The 18,559-nt window shown below is 39.7% G+C and overlaps 2 protein-coding genes across 3 annotated transcripts in view; both read left to right on the top strand.

The window, feature by feature from the left end:
- Positions 1-7,139, top strand: part of MYOM3 (myomesin 3) — a 48,692-nt gene extending 41,553 nt beyond the window's left edge. The window contains exons 34-36 of the mRNA XM_067533957.1: positions 947-969; positions 1,071-1,126; positions 4,343-7,139. Coding sequence (XP_067390058.1) covers positions 947-969; positions 1,071-1,126; positions 4,343-4,606 — 343 coding nt within the window. The 3' untranslated portion in view covers positions 4,607-7,139. The remainder of the gene's footprint in view (positions 1-946; positions 970-1,070; positions 1,127-4,342) is intronic.
- A 3,233-nt stretch (positions 7,140-10,372) lies between these two features.
- LOC137143909 (fatty acid-binding protein, liver-like) lies at positions 10,373-15,413 on the top strand. 2 transcript variants are annotated; one of them, XM_067533958.1, is made up of 5 exons: positions 10,373-10,391; positions 10,531-10,663; positions 11,874-12,046; positions 13,929-14,018; positions 14,968-15,413. In XM_067533958.1, the coding sequence occupies exons 2-5, from the start codon at positions 10,597-10,599 to the stop codon at positions 15,016-15,018; spliced, it is 381 nt and encodes a 126-aa protein (XP_067390059.1). In that variant the 5' UTR covers positions 10,373-10,391; positions 10,531-10,596; the 3' UTR covers positions 15,019-15,413. The 2 variants fall into 2 exon arrangements, with proteins under 2 accessions (XP_067390059.1, XP_067390060.1); XM_067533959.1 differs by lacking the exon at positions 10,373-10,391 and having other exon boundaries at positions 10,513-10,663.
- The last annotated feature ends 3,146 nt before the right edge of the window (positions 15,414-18,559 follow it).

Genomic DNA, 18,559 nt, shown 5'->3' with positions numbered 1-18,559 from the left:
GCCTGGGTGATGTGAAAATTGCTAAATGCAGGAAATTATTCAAAGCTTATATTTGCAGGGAGGAGAATGTCTGAGCAAGGTATAAGTAAGCCATAACTTTGGAAGACAAGGCAAACTATTAAATGGGAAATTAGTGCCAACAGAGAGAATGTCCACATGCTTTTAGATAATAGCCTTCTTACCTTTAACCAGCATAAGTAAATGTGTGTGATGTTGTCCAATAAATACAAAATAACATTTTAACGTCATGTTTGCCAACCAGGCCCTCAATCCTGTAAATCAGATCCACACACAGAGACTCTTATGCCTATGCAGAGCCCCATTGTCATCACTAAGGCCCTATTTAGTGGCAAAGATCAGCCATCATGGATCCCATTGCAGGATCAGGGCCTGTTTGCAACATCTATGCAATACCTCTTCTGTAGATACACAAAGGGCTTCAGCTTTTCGAAACTGTCACTCTGGGACAGTTTTCAAAACTAAATTCACTTTTAAAGAAGAAGTTATCCTAGACATGAACCTGAAACTCCACCATCAGCCTTTTCCTATAGTGATCAATGAATCAGAAAGGACCTCTCTGATCCTTCATGGATGGAGCACTTGTGAGATCATGCCTTAAGCAAACATTTGAGAAGCTCCATTATTCACTGGCTCCTATGAAGTTTAGTAAGAATTTTTTTAAAATTGTTTTCTACATGTCTCTCTACTTCTAGAAACTGGCCAAAAAAACTTTCATTATCCACCCAGATGAAACAGAGAATCCCTGACATTTTCAGACATTTTCCCTGTTTCAATATCTCACCTTACTGCACATCTTTGCTTTTACTTCAGAAGTGCAGTTCCCTATAGAAATTAGGGAACAATTTTTCCTATTAAAAAACATTCAGGGTACACATTTAATAAATACAAAATACTAAATTTCTCTTTATCTTTTTCTCCTATTCAGGGAAGCGATAATAGCAGAAAAGCGTAAGTAAACAAATGTTGCACATTCTTCTTGGTTCAGTCATACATATCAAATGGCCATACTGATATGTAAAACTGAACAGTCACATTTGTTTCTTCCCCAGATCGTGCCAGAGTTGTTCAAGGCCTGCCAGATGTTGCTACCATCATGGAGGATAAGGTAATGCTAAGTAACTGTATATCAATCATGGGCCGGGCTGCACAGATGTGCAAGGATGTGTGGCGGGAAGAGCACAAGAAGTCTTCCCCTACTTTGTGTCCCCACATAGGGGATGGCCACATCTGCAGTCTCAGTGCTTTCCTGAAGCATTGCAGTTGTCAGAGGCCTGATGTGATACCCATTGCTCAGTGATGTTAGCCATATGATGGTGAATGGTCCTTACACACACACACACGCACGCACACGCACACACCTTCTCAGGAGAAAATTAGGGTTTTTTCCCTTTGAAATCCTAGCTAGGCCTCAAGGTTCCATTTTTGTGCATTTGTGAAGTGCAAGGATGATTTTAATGCTAACCATAAAAATAGTTACATTAACAGGTCTATCCTAACTCAACTGCCACCCTTAGACACCACATCCTGGTTTTCAGGTGCTGACGGTTGCCAACCGTCCATAAATTTACAGACAGTCAGTAAAAAAGTGTACAATTTTAACACTGTCCATAAATAAATGAAAATATCTGTGAAACTGGATAGAAATAAAACACATTGTACTTTGACATTGATTGTCATCATTCAGAATCAGTTCTTGTATCATAAAGCTACACTAACCATGACTTTATCAATTTCCTGTTTTCTAATATTGCACACACCCAAAGAACCCGATTGATCAATTAACTGCAGCTAAAACAATTGCATAATTCTGAATTTCTGTGTACAGAATATCACGAGTGAGTACACATTTTTGTGACATTATTGTATTGTTTATGGTATTATGAGTGATGTCTGTAAAAAATGTACCGTGTCAGTAAAAACAATCAACTTCAGATCTTCATGTCAGTAAAAACTAAAATGCAAGGTTGGCAACAACAGCATATTGTAGCTGTTTCACATGCCCCTAGTCTCCCTTCTCAACCCCTTATTTAGGCTAACAACTTTAAACATGGGGCCTGATTCTTCTGTCACTTACATTAGTTTTATAGTCTATGGGACTGGATTCTCCTTTATTCTAAGGGCACTATGACTGAGTAAACAGGCTTTAAAGTGACTGTAAATGTAATTTATGCCCACTTTAAGGTCCCTTTACACTGCCAGAGTGGTGTAAAGGGACCTTAGCACAAATTAGAATCAGGCCCATTGACTTCACAGGAGTTGCCCTGATTTACACTTGGGAAAGTGGCAGAAGAAAGAAGCTCATAATGTCTAAATCTCACCAGCTGGCAGGTCCCATCAGAAATCCTAGTGGCTTCTGCGGCCACTTAAAATGCCTCACTTCTGTTTAGACAGGTATAACCCAGATTTTGAAAGCTATTAATGTAACCACCTGTACTTAATATAACCACAGCTGTGCCCATGGAAGCTGCAAGGAAGGGTAATTAAAATTTAACAATAATCACCCCTTGTTTAAGAAGGCAGGTGGGAGAATTAATTCTATCTAATTGTGATGCTGTGACTTCTAAACAAAGATGCCTCCCTGCAGGGAAACCTACATCCTGCAGGAGCTGTACAAGGGTTGCAATTGGTGTGTTTGCAGAGTGTCAAACACACCACTAGCATTCGCTAAATAAATTAAAATGAGGAGCAATCGTTCTCCCCATTCACATTATTCTGGTTTCTATTCAGACCCCTACACCTATCCAAAAGATGATAACCTGCCCAGCTTAATAGCAGGAATAGCCATGATAATTCGCAATGTTAACAACCTCATATGAAATATTCAGGTTTTGTTTTGGTGGATTTGTTCATTAATAATATAAATCTTGCTGTTCCCCTTAAGAACCTAATTCTGCCACATCTGATGTGTTTCTGAAAACAACAAGATCCTACTATTTGAGGGACTCCTAATTTCTAGAGTATGAAGGAGTTATTCACTATGATACAGAACAGCCTTGAATTTTATGGTCATGTTAATGATCCTAACCATTTTGAAAGCAGTTAAACATACTTACATTGCTCATGGCCCCAAACAGAGTAGCAATGATTTCAGCTACATGGATTCAATGTTCCTGCATAGCCAAAGATTTGTGCACTTAAAAAATGTAGCTTTCCATTTCCTGGCAAGCAAAATGGTATTTCATCTTTAAGATCATGTTGTCCTAGGCACTGAATAAGAGATGTATAGTATCTGTTTTAGGTAAAAAATTGCTGGGATCAGAAGCAGACCTATAGACTTGTATGCTCAGACCACTGCCTCTCATGCTGACCAATATTGTCTCATGGTTTTCTCTTACTCTCTGTCTGTATACACTTGTCTCTTGTCTAAAACCTAAAACTGTTTGGGGCAGGGACCATCTTTTTGTTCTGTATTCATACAGCGCCTACTGCAATGGGGTTCTAGTCCATGACTATGTTTCCTAGGTGCTATAGTAATACAAATAATTAATAAGAATAAGAATACATGAGGTAATAATCTTATATCTTGGGACCAGTATTGCTACAACACTGCAAATAATAATACCCCATAGCATTTATATGGTGCTTTACATCTTCAAAACACTAAACAAATGTTAATCAGTTAATCCTCTCAAGTCCCCTGCTGGGGTAGGTGAATAAGCAGTGTTACGCAGGACACAGCTGCCTGCAGGTTCTGGATACCAGGTAAGGAATTAAACACGCCCACACCAATTAAGTACACTTATTTTTAATACACCTTCCGCTCCAAACAGCAGAAGGAGACCCTAGGGCTCTGCGAAGCAGCTGCAGGGGAGTGTCAGACACTCCAGGCAAGTTCATGCCCAAGTCTCTCTGGCATTGCTCGCATTTCAAGCTCTTATACAGCATAGCAGGCTTACGCTAGGGAACAGCAGAGATTGGATTATTTACAACAAATAACTTGGCTCACACTTTTGCTTTTCTTGGCACAGAACAATTAGATAGCAACTTACAAAACAAGTTATATAACCTATATAACCTTAACCGGTCCTGACCAGACCCGCTGCACCACTATCTCAAACGCATCATAACATTTTTTGCAGTCTATACTAAAAGCACTGTGATCCCCATTTTACAGATGAGGAAACTGAGACAGAAAAGTAGCTTGCACGAGGCCACAGATTGAATCAGTGTCCAAGCTGATAAGAACTCATGAGTTCCTGGATCAATTAAACTTGTAGGGTTTTTTGGAGATCAATTTTTATCTTTCTTTGCTCAATTATGCTTTCAACCTCTGGTAGTCAATTGCCACTGTAACACTGAATTTACTCTATTTTTAAAACAGACCCTGTGTTTGACTTGCTGCATATCTGGCGATCCTTACCCAGAAATCACTTGGTTCAAGAATGACAAGGTAGTAGTTTTTAAAGATCGTTACAAAATGGACGTGAAGGGGATAGTTGTCACTATTACCATTGAGAGAGTCTGCAATGACGACACAGGAAAATACAGCATCTTTGTCAAGAACAAATATGGCTCTGAAACGGGGCAGGTTACTATCAGTGTGTACAAGCACGGAGAGGAACCAATCGAGCTGCGGGAAAAATAATTTCCAACACACTCAGAAACCCAGGTTGGGATTTCCAAAGAGGCCTGAAGGAATTAGGCACCAAACTCTCATTAAATTTCAAAAGAATTTGGACACTTGGGTTCCTTTGAAAATCCCAGCCCTAAATTCAGACTAGCAGCTCTTTTTATTATCTAGTATAAAATAAAGGTTTTCACAGTAATTTACAGTATAAGAAATCACAATATACCCCTCTTAAAAGCATCTATAGAAATCTGCAGAAAACCTTAAATCCCACCCTAACCCTACAGAATTAGACAAACTCTCCATAAAGTGCACCACTTTTCAGCTGACAGCACTATGTATCGGATAGAGTAGGGGTTCATTTATGCAGAACTTACCTTTTTGTATTAAACCCCCATGTGTTTTTGAATATCCTGTAGCAGGAGAATGTTGGTGGGTGGGTGTTGTTAAATATATCCCTACTTGGGCCAAGATTCAGCCCAGTACTCAAGCACATGCATAACTAGATGTCAGTGGGACCACTGGTGTGCTCAAAGTTAGGCATGTTTCTAAATACCTCCCTGAAACAGAGCCTTGATACATTTGTTTACAAGGCTATGCCATGTGGGAGAAAAGCAAGGCAGTGTATTTGAGCCCCTGTTGACTTTGCAGAGGAGCAGGTATGTGATTGCTGTGTGCGCTGCCATACAGTGGGATTATAAACATTTAAATCCCACAGTTACTTTACTATGACATTGTAAACAGTCAAATGATGCAATATCTAAACACATTTAAGTGATCCGAACTGTTTTGATCAGTTATTGGGCCAGATTCAGCCAGATTAGAATAGTGTAAAACCAGAGACAGAGTTCCAGTAGCAAGAATATTTCCAGAGAAGAGTTTATGGTGTGGAAAGTCATCACTATTTCCTCTTCACTGGTGCTAAACTGGACAGCGCTTGTTGGAGAGGGGGCATGGTCAGGACAACAGGGAAATGGGTTCAATGCAGTCTCTCAGCAGTTTCCACTAGCAGAGCTCACACAAAGGGAAATTCACCCTAGCCTTAACCTAGGGCTGCCCCAACTCCTTCCTTTGAAGTGAACATAAACTAAGCTGCCATAAAGTGCAATTTATGCTTCCCTGCACCAGAAAGGTAGGGAGGCTTTTTTATTCCAGCCCAGTATTTTAAAACCCAAGTGTGAGTGATGAGTCTGAATGTTTCTTTATTCAAAAGGCTAAAGGTTTAAAAAAAATCATGGGGAAAAATTTTCACACTTCTCACCTAGATAAATGACAGTGAATTACATAACATCAGTTTATTTTTTTTAGCATATTCTTTTATGAGATGATAAAGCCCCGATTCCACATGGTATAATTGCCTCTGCATATGAATCAAGGACTGAGAGCGGAGGATGTGTAATAACAAATTACCCCTTGTGTCATATGAAGAGACATGTCTAGGCAATCATTCTGAAGATCTCAGACACACCAGTCCCCATGAAAAAGCTTAGTTTCTGTGCAAAGAGAAATCCTTATGTACACAAAGCTCACTTCTTTCTTCAGTTTTCAGCTCCCATAAAAATTAACTGAAAATGCTGTCTCACATGCACTATGGGCTTTTTCACATAATCCAAAGAATCAGTAGCACAGCTGGTTTTTAATCTGAGAACACATGATTTTATAGAGGATGACAACAGAAATTTAGAGGAATGAAATAACCCTTGTAACATGACATTTAATGCTTTTTTAAATAAAGATCAAGGCACAAATGGAAAAGCTCATTTTTAAGATGTTTGACAGCTACTGTTTCTAAACTACCCAATCTTTCAGAAGAGGGTTTCCATTCCATTATCTGTTACTATTGATCAAGACCAGTGTTTGCTTGTTATACATCCTGTATTCTATGTAGTGTTTAAAAGGGGTGTGCTAAATAAAAAAAATGTAAAACTTGACAATACAGGAGTGAGTCATACCTAAGTGTCCAGGAAAAAGATAGTTTAGAAACAGGTAAGGGGTGTGCGCATGCATGATTTCTGAGTGGAGGTAACTTTCCCTATGACTAATTAGATTAGTTCAAACAGACTGCTTCAAATGCTTGATACCTTGTACATGTCTTCTATATGGTGTTTGTACAATGCCAAGTACAATGTTCTTGCTTGGTCCCTAGGCACTGCTATAATAAACATGATTAATAACAATGCTAACATGACAGTACTTGAGAACAGATCCTCTCTCCTTTGAGGTTTACGTATGGCTCTTGACATTCAGAATTTGGGCTGGAGATGGTATGGGTTAGATTTTAATTTCAGTTAAGGCCAGCAGAAACTGGAAGGAGCTGTGGTGAAACAGTTTTTATTTGTACTTCCTTTTATTATTATTATTTACATAGACTGAGTGCTGAAAAAATGTGAATGCACAAAATATTCATAAACATACATGCCTGTTCAGATTATTACATGGACTCCATTGGTCCACAAACTCTGCATGTTTACATATTCAGATTATTCGGAGCCTCTAGACCAGCGGTTTTCAAATCCCCACCCCGAGTACCATTCGGGGAAAAAAAGGGGGGGGGGGGACCATGACTTTCAGCAGCAGATTCGGCGGCACAGTACGGCTCGTGTACAACCCAGCCTTCTTCTAAGTACCACGAGAACCGCTGCTCTAGACTATTATCCCTCAGTATCTCTAAGACACAAAGAAGATGAAACTTAAGTACATCTCATGAAAAAGGACTTTCTAAATTCATACCTGTTCCAATAAAGATCTACAACCTAAGTGCTGCTGCTGGATTTTATCAGTGTGATAATCACTCTTGATTACATTTTATAACTAAATGTTCAGTTTTACCCAATTATTCTAGTTGATAGTATTACATTTATGCCAGCCTGTTATCAGGCTCTGATTATGCACGAGATCTGCACAGGTGGACCTTTGCACCTGCACAGTTCTGATCGCAGGATTGAGCTCGCAGTAATTTTAAAATTAAATCAGTCAATTTCTGATGTTTTAGTTTATGTTAAATTATTTTAATATGTCTTTAAAATAGAGGTCCCTCTCTGCAAAATAAAACCTATATGGGGGAGGTGCAGAATGGCAGCAGCCTCTGTTCCAGCCTCTAACAAGAATAATAGCTGCAGAGATGCTGCACTGTAACCCCATAGCCTTCCTATGGATTGATATACATGTGAATTCCCTCTCTCCCACCCACCCACACACCCCCCTTTATAAAGCCTAATCCTGAGTGCAACAGATGCTTACCACCATTGTGCACTTTAGTTTAATGTTTAGCTTCCCAAGGTCAACACTGGACTTTGGAGGACAATGAGGACAGGTCACCATGAAAGACTTAAAATATTTGAGTCAGTGAACTTTTCCAAAGTCAGGGTCTGGTGTTTGTGCCTGAGAACTCCTCACAGAAACTGAAACTTTCTGTTGCAAACAGATGAACTGCCTGCAGGCTTCTGGAAGGAACTTTCCACCTTGATAAGCAGCATTGCATTATTAGCCATTTGCATATCCCCTCATTCCTGGGAAGCATCAAGTATTCCTATTGCTGTGGACAGGATACCAGACTGTTGGATCAATGGTTTGCCCAGCTACAGCAAGCCCCTTACAAATGTGTTAAATATTAATCTTTTAAAATAAATTGGATCTCTAAAATTAATTTTAAAACATTCAAATGACTAAAAGTATATTTTAGGGCAGTGTGTTCTTAAAACCATTGAAGGTTTAGTAGCCAGGACTATAACTCCTAATTCTTAGTCCTGTGCCAGTTCACTGATTAAAACTGTGATGAATTAGAGAGAGGCCTGAATTGTCCCAAAGTTTGGGGGGTATTTGGATCTCTGATCCCTATTTGGGATGGTCTCTAAAAATTAGAACTGGACAACAAAGTAAAGTAAATTTGTTAAAAAAAATTGCTCATTCAGCTAAAAACTACTACCTAGTCTGTATTACTAGAAATGTTGACTTAGAAAGGTCAGTCGCCTCTAGGGTACAAACACTATTTGAATTAAGCAATTTCATTGCAAACCACCTACAGTTTTACCTAATGTCTTCCAAAGCCAGCAATCAGACTTAATCAGGGAGGGATGAGTATTACACGGAGTGTAGTGCGTGAGGAATTCTAGGGTTATGAATGTGGTGAGTAACAATCAAGAATTAAGTACTCCTATTTATTTTTCAACTTCAATCCCCAGGCGACAGTTCCATGTTTCATTTCCCCTTTAAATCTGTATGTATGTATGTGACCACCCTTCAATACATTTAAATATTGTAACAAACTGATTAATGCATATAGAATCATAGAATATTAGAGTTGGAAGGGACCTCAGGAGGTCATCTAGTCCAACCCCCTGTTCAAAGCAGGACTAACCTCAGCACCTGTGCACCACGGATGTCTACTGGATGGAATTAGAACTGGTCAGCTGTGGATCATAGGCCCTATACTGATAATGGCTAATGGAGAGAGTCTTTTCCATAAGCAGTAGTGGCCAGTTCTTTTGGAAAAGAAAGATTTGGGTTCTATCTTCACTGTCTCAGTGAAGTTCCAAATGCCATAGTTACAAGTCATGAAGCTCTTTGCTTGCCATGGATTTTTTACAATATATAAGAAATATAATTTTTCACATCCAATGACTATTTCTCTAAAGTTTTATATACACTGAACACTTAATTTTAGAAAATGGGTAAAATTGTCAAAAGTACTTCAGTGACTTAAGAGCTTACGTATCATTTTAACAAATTACTTAGGCCTTGTCTACACAGTTTGTGCACCAGTTCAGGGTGTGATTCTTATTTATATAATTATACCAGTAAAAATCCTAGGGTGGACATAGTTATATCTGTACAAAGGTTCCTTACACAGGTATCACTTATTCCCCTTCCCTTATGAAATATGCTATACCAGTATAAGCAAATTTCTATTGGTATAACTGTATCCAAACTAGAGAGATTGTATTGCTTTAACTATACCATTATACTTAAAGTGATACAAATGTTGTATACACAAACTCTTATGCATTTAGGAGTCTAAGTGTATTGGCTTTCAATGAGACAAGGGCTTGCCTCTGCATGAAAATAGTCTGGAATAGCTATTCCACATTATCTTCCCCATGTGGATACTTTTATTCTGCATTAAGAGCGTCTTTTATGGGTTACTTTAATCACACTTTGGAAGTGTGGTGGGGTAGGCCTATTCAGCCCCCTTGGTCTGCACTCTTTTCAGCTTCGCCAGTGGTGGGAGCAGGGAGGGAGGGGAGGGGGCCAGAACCAAGTCCCACACTTTACCCCAGGCCCCAACCCAGGGACCCTGCAAGAAGTAGCCTCAAACGGCTTAGTTCATAGGCTACTACCTTCCCTGGGTCACTTGTCCGTAGCCCCCCTACTTGCAGTCTACTTCCTGGAGTCAGGTAGGCAGGTTTCCCCCTTCCCGCTTGAGTCTCTCTGTCCAGTTGCTGGGGCAGTACTAGTCCTCCTTCAGGCTTTTAGGATCCACATCCCCAGTCCTGCCTGAACAGGCTTCTCTTTAGCTCCTATAGCTTGGTGCTGTCACAACACCAGCACAGGCTCCAAACAATGCAGCTTCTTCACCCAACTCCCTCTCAGCTACCCCCTACCTGCCTGAAACAGAGGCTTTTACCTGCTGTGGCAAGCTCCTTAATTGGCCTCAGGTGACCCAATTAACCTGGAGTAACCCTAGCTGTGTTACAGGGATTTGGTCAGCCTGGGGCTGATATATATATTGCCTTCCAGCACCCTCCTATAGCTGTCAGGGCTAGCCCCATCACAGAAGCAATAAACTAGGAAAGAGACGGTCAAGGTAAGTCTTTCTATAGACCACAATGAACTAGAGGTTATTTCTATTAAGAACAAACAGATGATTAATAATTGATACTTCATTGTTAATAATTAGCAAATCATCTCATGAGATGGGCTGCATTTTCCCTCTGTATAAATAGCATCTAATTCGGTAGACAGCTACTCCATTCTTTTTCTGGCATTACTACCCTACTGTACCAGCCATAATGGCATTCAATGGAACCTGGCAGGTCTATGCTCAAGAGAACTATGAAGAATTTCTGAAAGCTCTTGGTAAGTACCTAGTTATTTTTTCTATAACTTGTTGGGTTTGTGAAATAGAACAATACTTGGCATTTAAGGAATCTTCCATCAGGGAATATCAAAAATGTTTTTCACAAACCACCCCATTTTAGATATGAACTGAAATGAAGACACTTTCCCAAAGTCACAGAAATCTGTGGAAAAGCCAGGGATAAAACCCAGATTACTCAGCCTTGACCACAAGATTAGCCTTCTCATGGTAGGAGATGTATTTCAGTAGAAGTATATCAGCTGACCTGTTTCAGTTTATAAATCAATAAGGTTAACTACCAGGTAGTTGGTAATGAGATATAAAGCCTCTCAGCTCTGTTACCAGTTCACATACAGCCTCTAGTAGTAATGACTGATTATCATTTCTAATAGCTGTTTTAGCCTTTATGAAATGAGTTTAGTGGTCTCTATCTAGCTCTGAGGTGTCTGTTACTAAAAGACACCACTACAGTTTGCATTGTCAGCTGCAGCAAAACAAATTCAGTAGAGCTGAATGTCCATTAGTCTCCCTTGAAAATGTCTTCTCAAAGAGCATGTTGCCTGAACTAACCCCTCAACCCCACTGAGGTGATCCTTTCAGGTCAGCTTTGAAGCCTATTGATGAAGCAGCATGTGGACATTTGCACTTTTGCTGCTCTGTAGCTGTGCAGAGGATTTCAGTCTGCCTTGGGAGAGGATGAGAGAACAAACCATACGTGATGCTAGTCAGATCACTTAATGCACTACTGGAAGGTGCTCAGACATTATGGTGATATAAGACCCTATATTGAATAGAAAAGAACATAAAAAGGGTTGTCAGCCTTTTGCCAGTGCTAAAATACACACACAATTTAAAAAGAGACCTTAATTTATTGTACTAATGTAATATTATGGCAAAAACACCTCAAACTGCTTGTAAATATGACTAGATATAGGGCAGATCCTCAAAACACTAAGAAAAACAGTGTACCTCATAAAGAACTGGCAGTGAATTGCCAAGATTATAAGAAAAGAAAATGAACCAAAAACAAAGTGCCTCATTAATGGAATTGTCGGTACATAGAGAACTGGATAATCTAATTTTGATCTCCTTTTCTGTTGATTTGCATCAACCTTGTCACTTCATTGAAGCAAAACATTTTATATTTGCATACATACATGTCTACTTCCCCCTGCATAACAGAAGTTCAATTTTTTTACCTTTCTGCAGCATTGCCAGATGACCTCATCAAAGCTGCCAAAGATATTAAGCCTGTTATTGAAATACAGCAAAATGGAAACAACTTCGTTGTGACATCAAAAACACCTAAGCAGTCTGTAACAAACTCTTTTACTCTGGGGAAAGAAGCTGAAATCACTACAATGGATGGCAAAAAACTAAAGGTAACCTATTTCAAGAACAATAACCGCTCCCTCACTCTAGTACTTCAGTGTAATTTTGCAAGTGCAATTTCTTTGTACTATTCCTGTTAGGGAACTTCAGGCTTTTGATAGGAACTTTGTTTCTACTGATGAGTAAGAACTTAAATAAAAGCTCTAATGAGAGCATGCAGGTTTTATATAGAAAGTGAAGGATCCAGGATGGTTGTTTGTCTAGTTGGCGTGGCAGTTAGTGACAGTGCAACATGCTGCTGCACAGGGAATCTAAGTTTGTGTCATAAATTGCCATGTTAGCAGGTCCTGGGAAAGTTGTGGAGGCAAAACATTAAGCAATTGTAGAGGAGCAAGTGCCTTACATCACCCTTGAGCAAACTCCTCTAGCTTCAGAAGGAGCTGCTTCCAGATCCTTTTCAGCTGGAGAAATGGCTGCTGTAATGCAGTCTGAAGGAAACCCCCCATGAGCCTCTGGGGAAAATGAATGATCTGTACTAAATTAAGTTCTTGTCACAAAATACCTTGTACCTGCTCATTTTAATGAGCAACATTTCTTAAGGTAATCAAATCTGCTGCTTCAGTGCATAAATTGATCAACCCATGGGTTAGAGAAGAATTTTATGGCTATATGTGCATTATGGAGTTTTTCCACTTTCCTTTGAAACAGATTCCCAAACAGCAGTCTGGAGTACTACCTAGTGGTCTGAGTAGAGCTGACTCTTCCCCTGGTGCTAGCACTCCATCTAGTTTCCAGCTGATCAAGCATATTAAAAAGATAAAACCCATTAAATGTGTTTTTACTACAATTTTTCCATGTAGGCAATTGCTATAGTTACCATAGGAGCGTCATTTGTGGCAGGGCAGCTGGGTCACGTTTAAGGATAGAAGTGAAGGTAGTCGGACAGTGGTTCCCAAAGTGGAGGGTACGTCCCTGAGATGGATTTTTTTTTTGGGGGGGGTGGGGAGAGGAGTGCAGAGCAGGAGACAGCCAGTCCAGCTCCAAGCTCCCTGGAGACGGAAGCAGCTGCTGCTGCCCACCTCCTGCCGTAGCAGCAGCCTCCTGCTGCTGCCGGGCATGTTCCCCCGCACTGCTGCTAGTGCTCAGTGCTCCCTGCTGCCATGCTTCCTGCGGTGTAGGCCCTGGCTTCTTCTGAAAGGGGAAGAGTTCTGGGAGGGGAGCACGATTGTTAGGGCCTACAACGTGGGAAAGGACCCACCTTTTCAGAAGGGAAAAAGGGGGTGTGATTTAGGGGAAGGGGGGTGTGATTGTTGGACAAAAGTCCATGGGGGGGGGCTCCATTTAAAAAGTTTGTTTCATAGACCAGTGGTTCTCAAACTTTCTGTTAAGATGGGGTCCACACTATTAAAAAACAAAAGGGTTTGAGAACCCCAGCTTTGAAGCATCTGAAGCACCACCGCCAAAAGACGTATACCATCCTAGAAGGACCAATGGTTTGATCCAGTGTAGCAAAACCCATTGTATAATCTGACATTTTGTAGGACAAATTTTACTCCTATTTTGCATACTTCAATTGCCAAGTAGCTTCACATACAAGACCAGTGATTGTAAAGTCTTTCTAATATATCTGTTTCCTAAAATGATCTCAGGCCAAGGAGTAGTATTTATACATGCATTTGTAATGTTTCAACAGCGTTCAAGGAAAACTTTTCTAACTAAACAAGATGTTCCTCATTACTATAAATTTGAAGCTAGCAGTATAAGATCAATGAAATATCAGTATCTGCACATCCATTCTGTCGTATCTGTGTATCTAACTCAATTTCCTAGTGTTTACCTTTTGACCTAATTTGCCTACTAGAAATGTTGTTGTGCAAACTGTACTTGCTGGGCTTCTATAAACACTTACATTTTTTAAATCTCTGTTCATAGTGCACTGTTAACCTGATAGGTGGGAAGCTTGTGTGCAAATCAGAAAAATTCTCCCATGAACAGGAAGTTAAAGGAAATGAAATGGTGGAGGTAAGTGATTGGTAAATAAAGGTGCAATAAGAAAAATAATGGGGAAACATTTTCTATGCCTGTCACCTTTATAAAATTCTGGTATTGAGCACAGAAATTACAACTGAGCACAAGTTGTATTGCTACATTAATGATAGTCTATCTTTATAATCCCAGGGTGATCATAGCCAGCAAGAAATTATTAGTTACCATTTAGTACAGCAAGGTGTGTGTGTTTACTTGTGTGTGTGTGTGTGTGTGTGTGTGTGTGTGTGTGTCCCTTTCCAAGATTTTCCACAGGGTTGTGCCACTGTTTGTACCTCTGGCCTTAGCCATAGCACAGGTGCTACAATTGGGATGCTTTTGAACAGATAATGAAAACTGAATCAAGCCATGCTAATTTACACTTTCACCTATTTGATTTACAAATCCTTGGAACTTCTAGCTTGTCCTGAACTGTTCACTACTGGCATAGAGCCCTTATCCTAGGGAATTAAACTTCTATCTGCCAGGCTTTTAAGATATGTCCCAGTTGGTTTGATCACTAGTATAAGAATTACAGAAAAGGTTTCAGAACTGCCTAGTGATTTTGAATGCCCAGTTTCATTAGATGTCTTTGAAGATTTATTGTAAAGATAGGAGGCTGGGATTTTCAAAGAGCCAGATCAAATGTACCTACTGAGGCAGTGGGTCCCTAGGATAGGGAACATATACCTGTAACTAAGGTTACTCCAACAATGCACTTAAAGATAACATTTGACTATTTAGATTCTCAGTGTTCAGAAGTGGTTCCTAATGGAAATACCATTATTTCAGTATGACTGCACTGAGCAGGTCTATAGGCAGCGGCTGTAACTATTTTCAGATGAGCTGGAATTACAAATATACTACAGCAACTTCAAAGCTGTTAACTACATACAGCTCCCGTTACTTTTTTCCATTTAGACTGTAACATATTTGTGTCTTACAGAGTTTGACTACTGGGTCAGCAACACTCATCAGAAAAAGCAAGAAGGTTTAAACAATAAGAGACCCATTTTTGTTTTGGATATTTTTACATTCCAGAAGTAAAGTGCATTTGCCATCAATTGACATTTGTTATTTTGAAAGAATACTATGGAAAATAAATAAATAAGATCTCTGCTTTCTTTGCACACTCATACTTGAATTACATTACAATAAGAAGAATGCACTTTCCCTTACTACAGAGACACATCCCATATTCTAACTTCTGGTGAGGCCTACTTCCCACCCAGGCAATCCTCCTATTGATTTCACCAAGAGTTATGGCTGTGTAAGAAGTACAGGAGTGGGCCTCTTTTGGAAAAAGTGATTTGCCATAAGGATTTTGCCCTAAGGATTGCAGGGAGGGGATGAAAGCTCTTAGGAATGTCTCTGCCCCTTATCCTTCTTAGGGTTCACTAAACTTATCTATCTGCCCAATAAGTGTCAGAGACCAACCAAAAATCAGATATCTACTTCCTACCCAGCAAGCAGAAATCAGACATTTTTGTGGCTGGCATGCACAACTGTCAGTATCACTGCTGCTCTTTCTGTTATCACAATAGAAATATTTAAAGTACTGTACATGTTCAGTAGACAAAGCTGAGCCACCATCAAACCAAATGCACTTAAACATACTGCCTATTAATTAAATTTTCACGGTCTAAAACCATGAAGCATGTCTGTTTGTAACAGTCTCGGAGTAGAGCTGAAATGTTTGCTGGCTGCCGGGAGAGGTATCTGTACTCTGCCTGCTAGGCTAAGGTATGAAATGCACAGAACTGAAGTGAGAAAGTGTATGAGAAAAATGTCTCTGCACCTATACTACCTAACTGTCCCTCACTACAAAGTGCATTCCCCTTTTAACGCATTATCCTCCATCCCACACAAAATCTGCCATTATCATAGAGTTGTCATTGTCATTTAATGGGCCTATGGTCATGAGCTGTGATCCCCTCACCTCTCTGGTTTAGAATCACTAAATCTGTTCCCTAATACAGTAGTCATGCCACTTACCAAGTCCCCAATTATGTGGATTCTATTACATATAGTATCAGTCCTATTCTGCACCCACTGAAGTCAATGAGTTTTTTCAAGTGACTTGACTGGGAACAGAATTTGATCTTCAACAAGCAATGCCACTTTCAAAGTGAAATAGACTAAATCAGAAAAAAACCACTCTTATTCTGGGATAAGAGTGTCCACATAGGAAGTTTTACCAATATAGCTATGCTGGTAATTTTCCCCATATAGACAAGCCCTAAAACATCCATTGAGTACAGTGGGAGTTGCACCTGTATACAAGATCACTGGCAGAGAGTCAAGATGTTGGCCAGAACAAAATTGGGAAGAAAGCTCTTTTAAAGTTTTGTGGTGCAAAAAAACAGCTTGGAAAGCTAATGTTTGTAAGTTGCTCAGTAACTGTTACTAGCTAGATAAGGAAACACTACAAAAGGGAACTAGTTGTCTAACAGTAAATTCCCAGGAAACCACAATGCTTCAACAATCACAAGCTGCATCTGTAAATTGTATTGTGCAAGAGATTTAACATATTCAGGTGCTTTTCTGAACTAGTTAACTAAAAAATATATTATTTTTTGTAAAATAAAATTGTAATCACTAGGATTTTAAAACCTGTGGTAAAAAATGTATACTACATTGCTTTGCACATATTGACACATACATGTATTTATTTAGATTTAAAGCACGTGTCTAAAATACTAAGCACTTATGTGTTTATAAAAAACCCAAACACACACAGATACAAAAAGTGACACTGGGTTAATGCTCACAAAAGAGCTCCCAACCCTCCACAAATAAAAGACTTTCACCACAAACTCACTCATACCCATTCAACCCACCAACTCAATGAAAGCCTAGAAAAACAGTTCAGCAGCCACGCTCTGCTATGCAAAGGGAGACTGGGTTACAGGACTCTAGGATGTTCTGAAAACAGTACTAATCAATATATAAAATTGAAACTGATATTTAAAATATTTGCATTTAGCCTCCATAAAACATTCTGAAAGCGCAAACAATGCAATGTCCACATTATTTAACCTTAACCTTGTCACCTACAGGGCTGACCATAGCAACCTAGTCTCAGCACATTCCACTGCCATGTGAGAGATCTGAATTTTATTGTGAATCCTTTACTCCAACCTGTCAAGAACTGGAACCCTTGTTCTTATTTATAGCTGGAGGATGCTACCACATAGCAGATGCAATTCTAGGAAGAACTGGGACCAACCCACAAAGAGACTGCTCCCAGTCGAGTCATTGACAAACCTCCCATTGACTTCAGTGGGTGCAGAATAGGAGTGGTACTATATATAATAGAATATATGTAGACTAGTTAATGATTCAGTTGATGATTCTAGGGTTTGGGCCAAGGGACTTATCTTACTACTCTAGGAAATAAGCCATTCTTTATGGATGGAAAAGTCTTGCAATGAAAGAGAGATACATCCATCTCCCCCAAAATCAAGTGAAATCATGTACAGTACACTTCATAAGAATATTTATATAATTGCATCTTGTAATTCTGAACACTACAGAACAGACATGATCCATCTAGTTCAGAACCTTGTCTCTACCAGCTGCCAGTACCAGAGGTTTCTGAAAAAGATATATAATTACTTCTGGCTACATGTATGAATTGCTATGCACCAAATTCTGCCATAAAGCAACTTCAGTGGTTCCACATGGGTTTCTGAATGCAGAATTCCAGATGAGTTTTTGAGGCCTACCAATAGCTAGACACTTTGGTATTACACAGCTGCATTATGCTGTGCTCACATATGGTAGGTTTATTCTTTAACCAGCTTTTCTGTCTTCGTATTACCAGTTTCATGTTCTTTTAAAGAAGCTTTTATGTATGAATAGAGTTTAACTGTATATTTATTTGCACATTAAACTCAGCTCAAATGCCCACTGCTAGTAAGTATAGTACAGTATCATGTTAGAAAGGGAAACGCCTATTGTATAATTTACAAATTACTGTAGGTTGGAATCATTATCTTTATACCAAAGAGCAATGAACATCATAGATCATAGAAGATTAGGGTTGGAAGGGACCTCAGAAGGTCATCTAGTCCAACCCCCTCAACCTCCTGCTCAAAGTAGGGCCAACCTCAACTGAATCATAGAATATTAGAGTTGGAAGGGACCTCAGGTGGTCATCTAACGCAACCCCATGCTCAAAGCAGGACTAACCTCAGCTAAATCATCCCAGCCAGGGCTTTGTCAAGCCACAGCTTAAAAACCTCTAAGGATGGAAATTCCACCACCTCCCTAGGTAACCCATTCCAGTGCTTCACTACCCTCCTAGTGAAAAACTTTTTCCTAATATCCAACCTAGACCTCCCCTACTGCCACTTGAGACCATTGCTCCTTGTTCTGTCCTCTGCTACCATTAAGAATAGCCTAGTTCTGTCCTCCCTGGAGCCCCCTTCAGGTAGTTGAAGTCTGCTATCAAATCTCCCCTCTCACTCTTCTCTTCTACAGACTAAACAAGCCCAGTTCCCTCAGCCTCTCCTCCCAAGTCATGTGCTCCAGCC

Source organism: Emydura macquarii, unplaced genomic scaffold, assembly GCF_026122565.2.
Source record: "Emydura macquarii macquarii isolate MOO-44397 ecotype Brisbane River unplaced genomic scaffold, CSIRO-AGI_Emac_v2 contig_3348, whole genome shotgun sequence".
Lineage (NCBI taxonomy): Eukaryota > Metazoa > Chordata > Testudines > Chelidae > Emydura > Emydura macquarii.
This window is presented reverse-complemented; position numbering and strand designations above follow the sequence as displayed.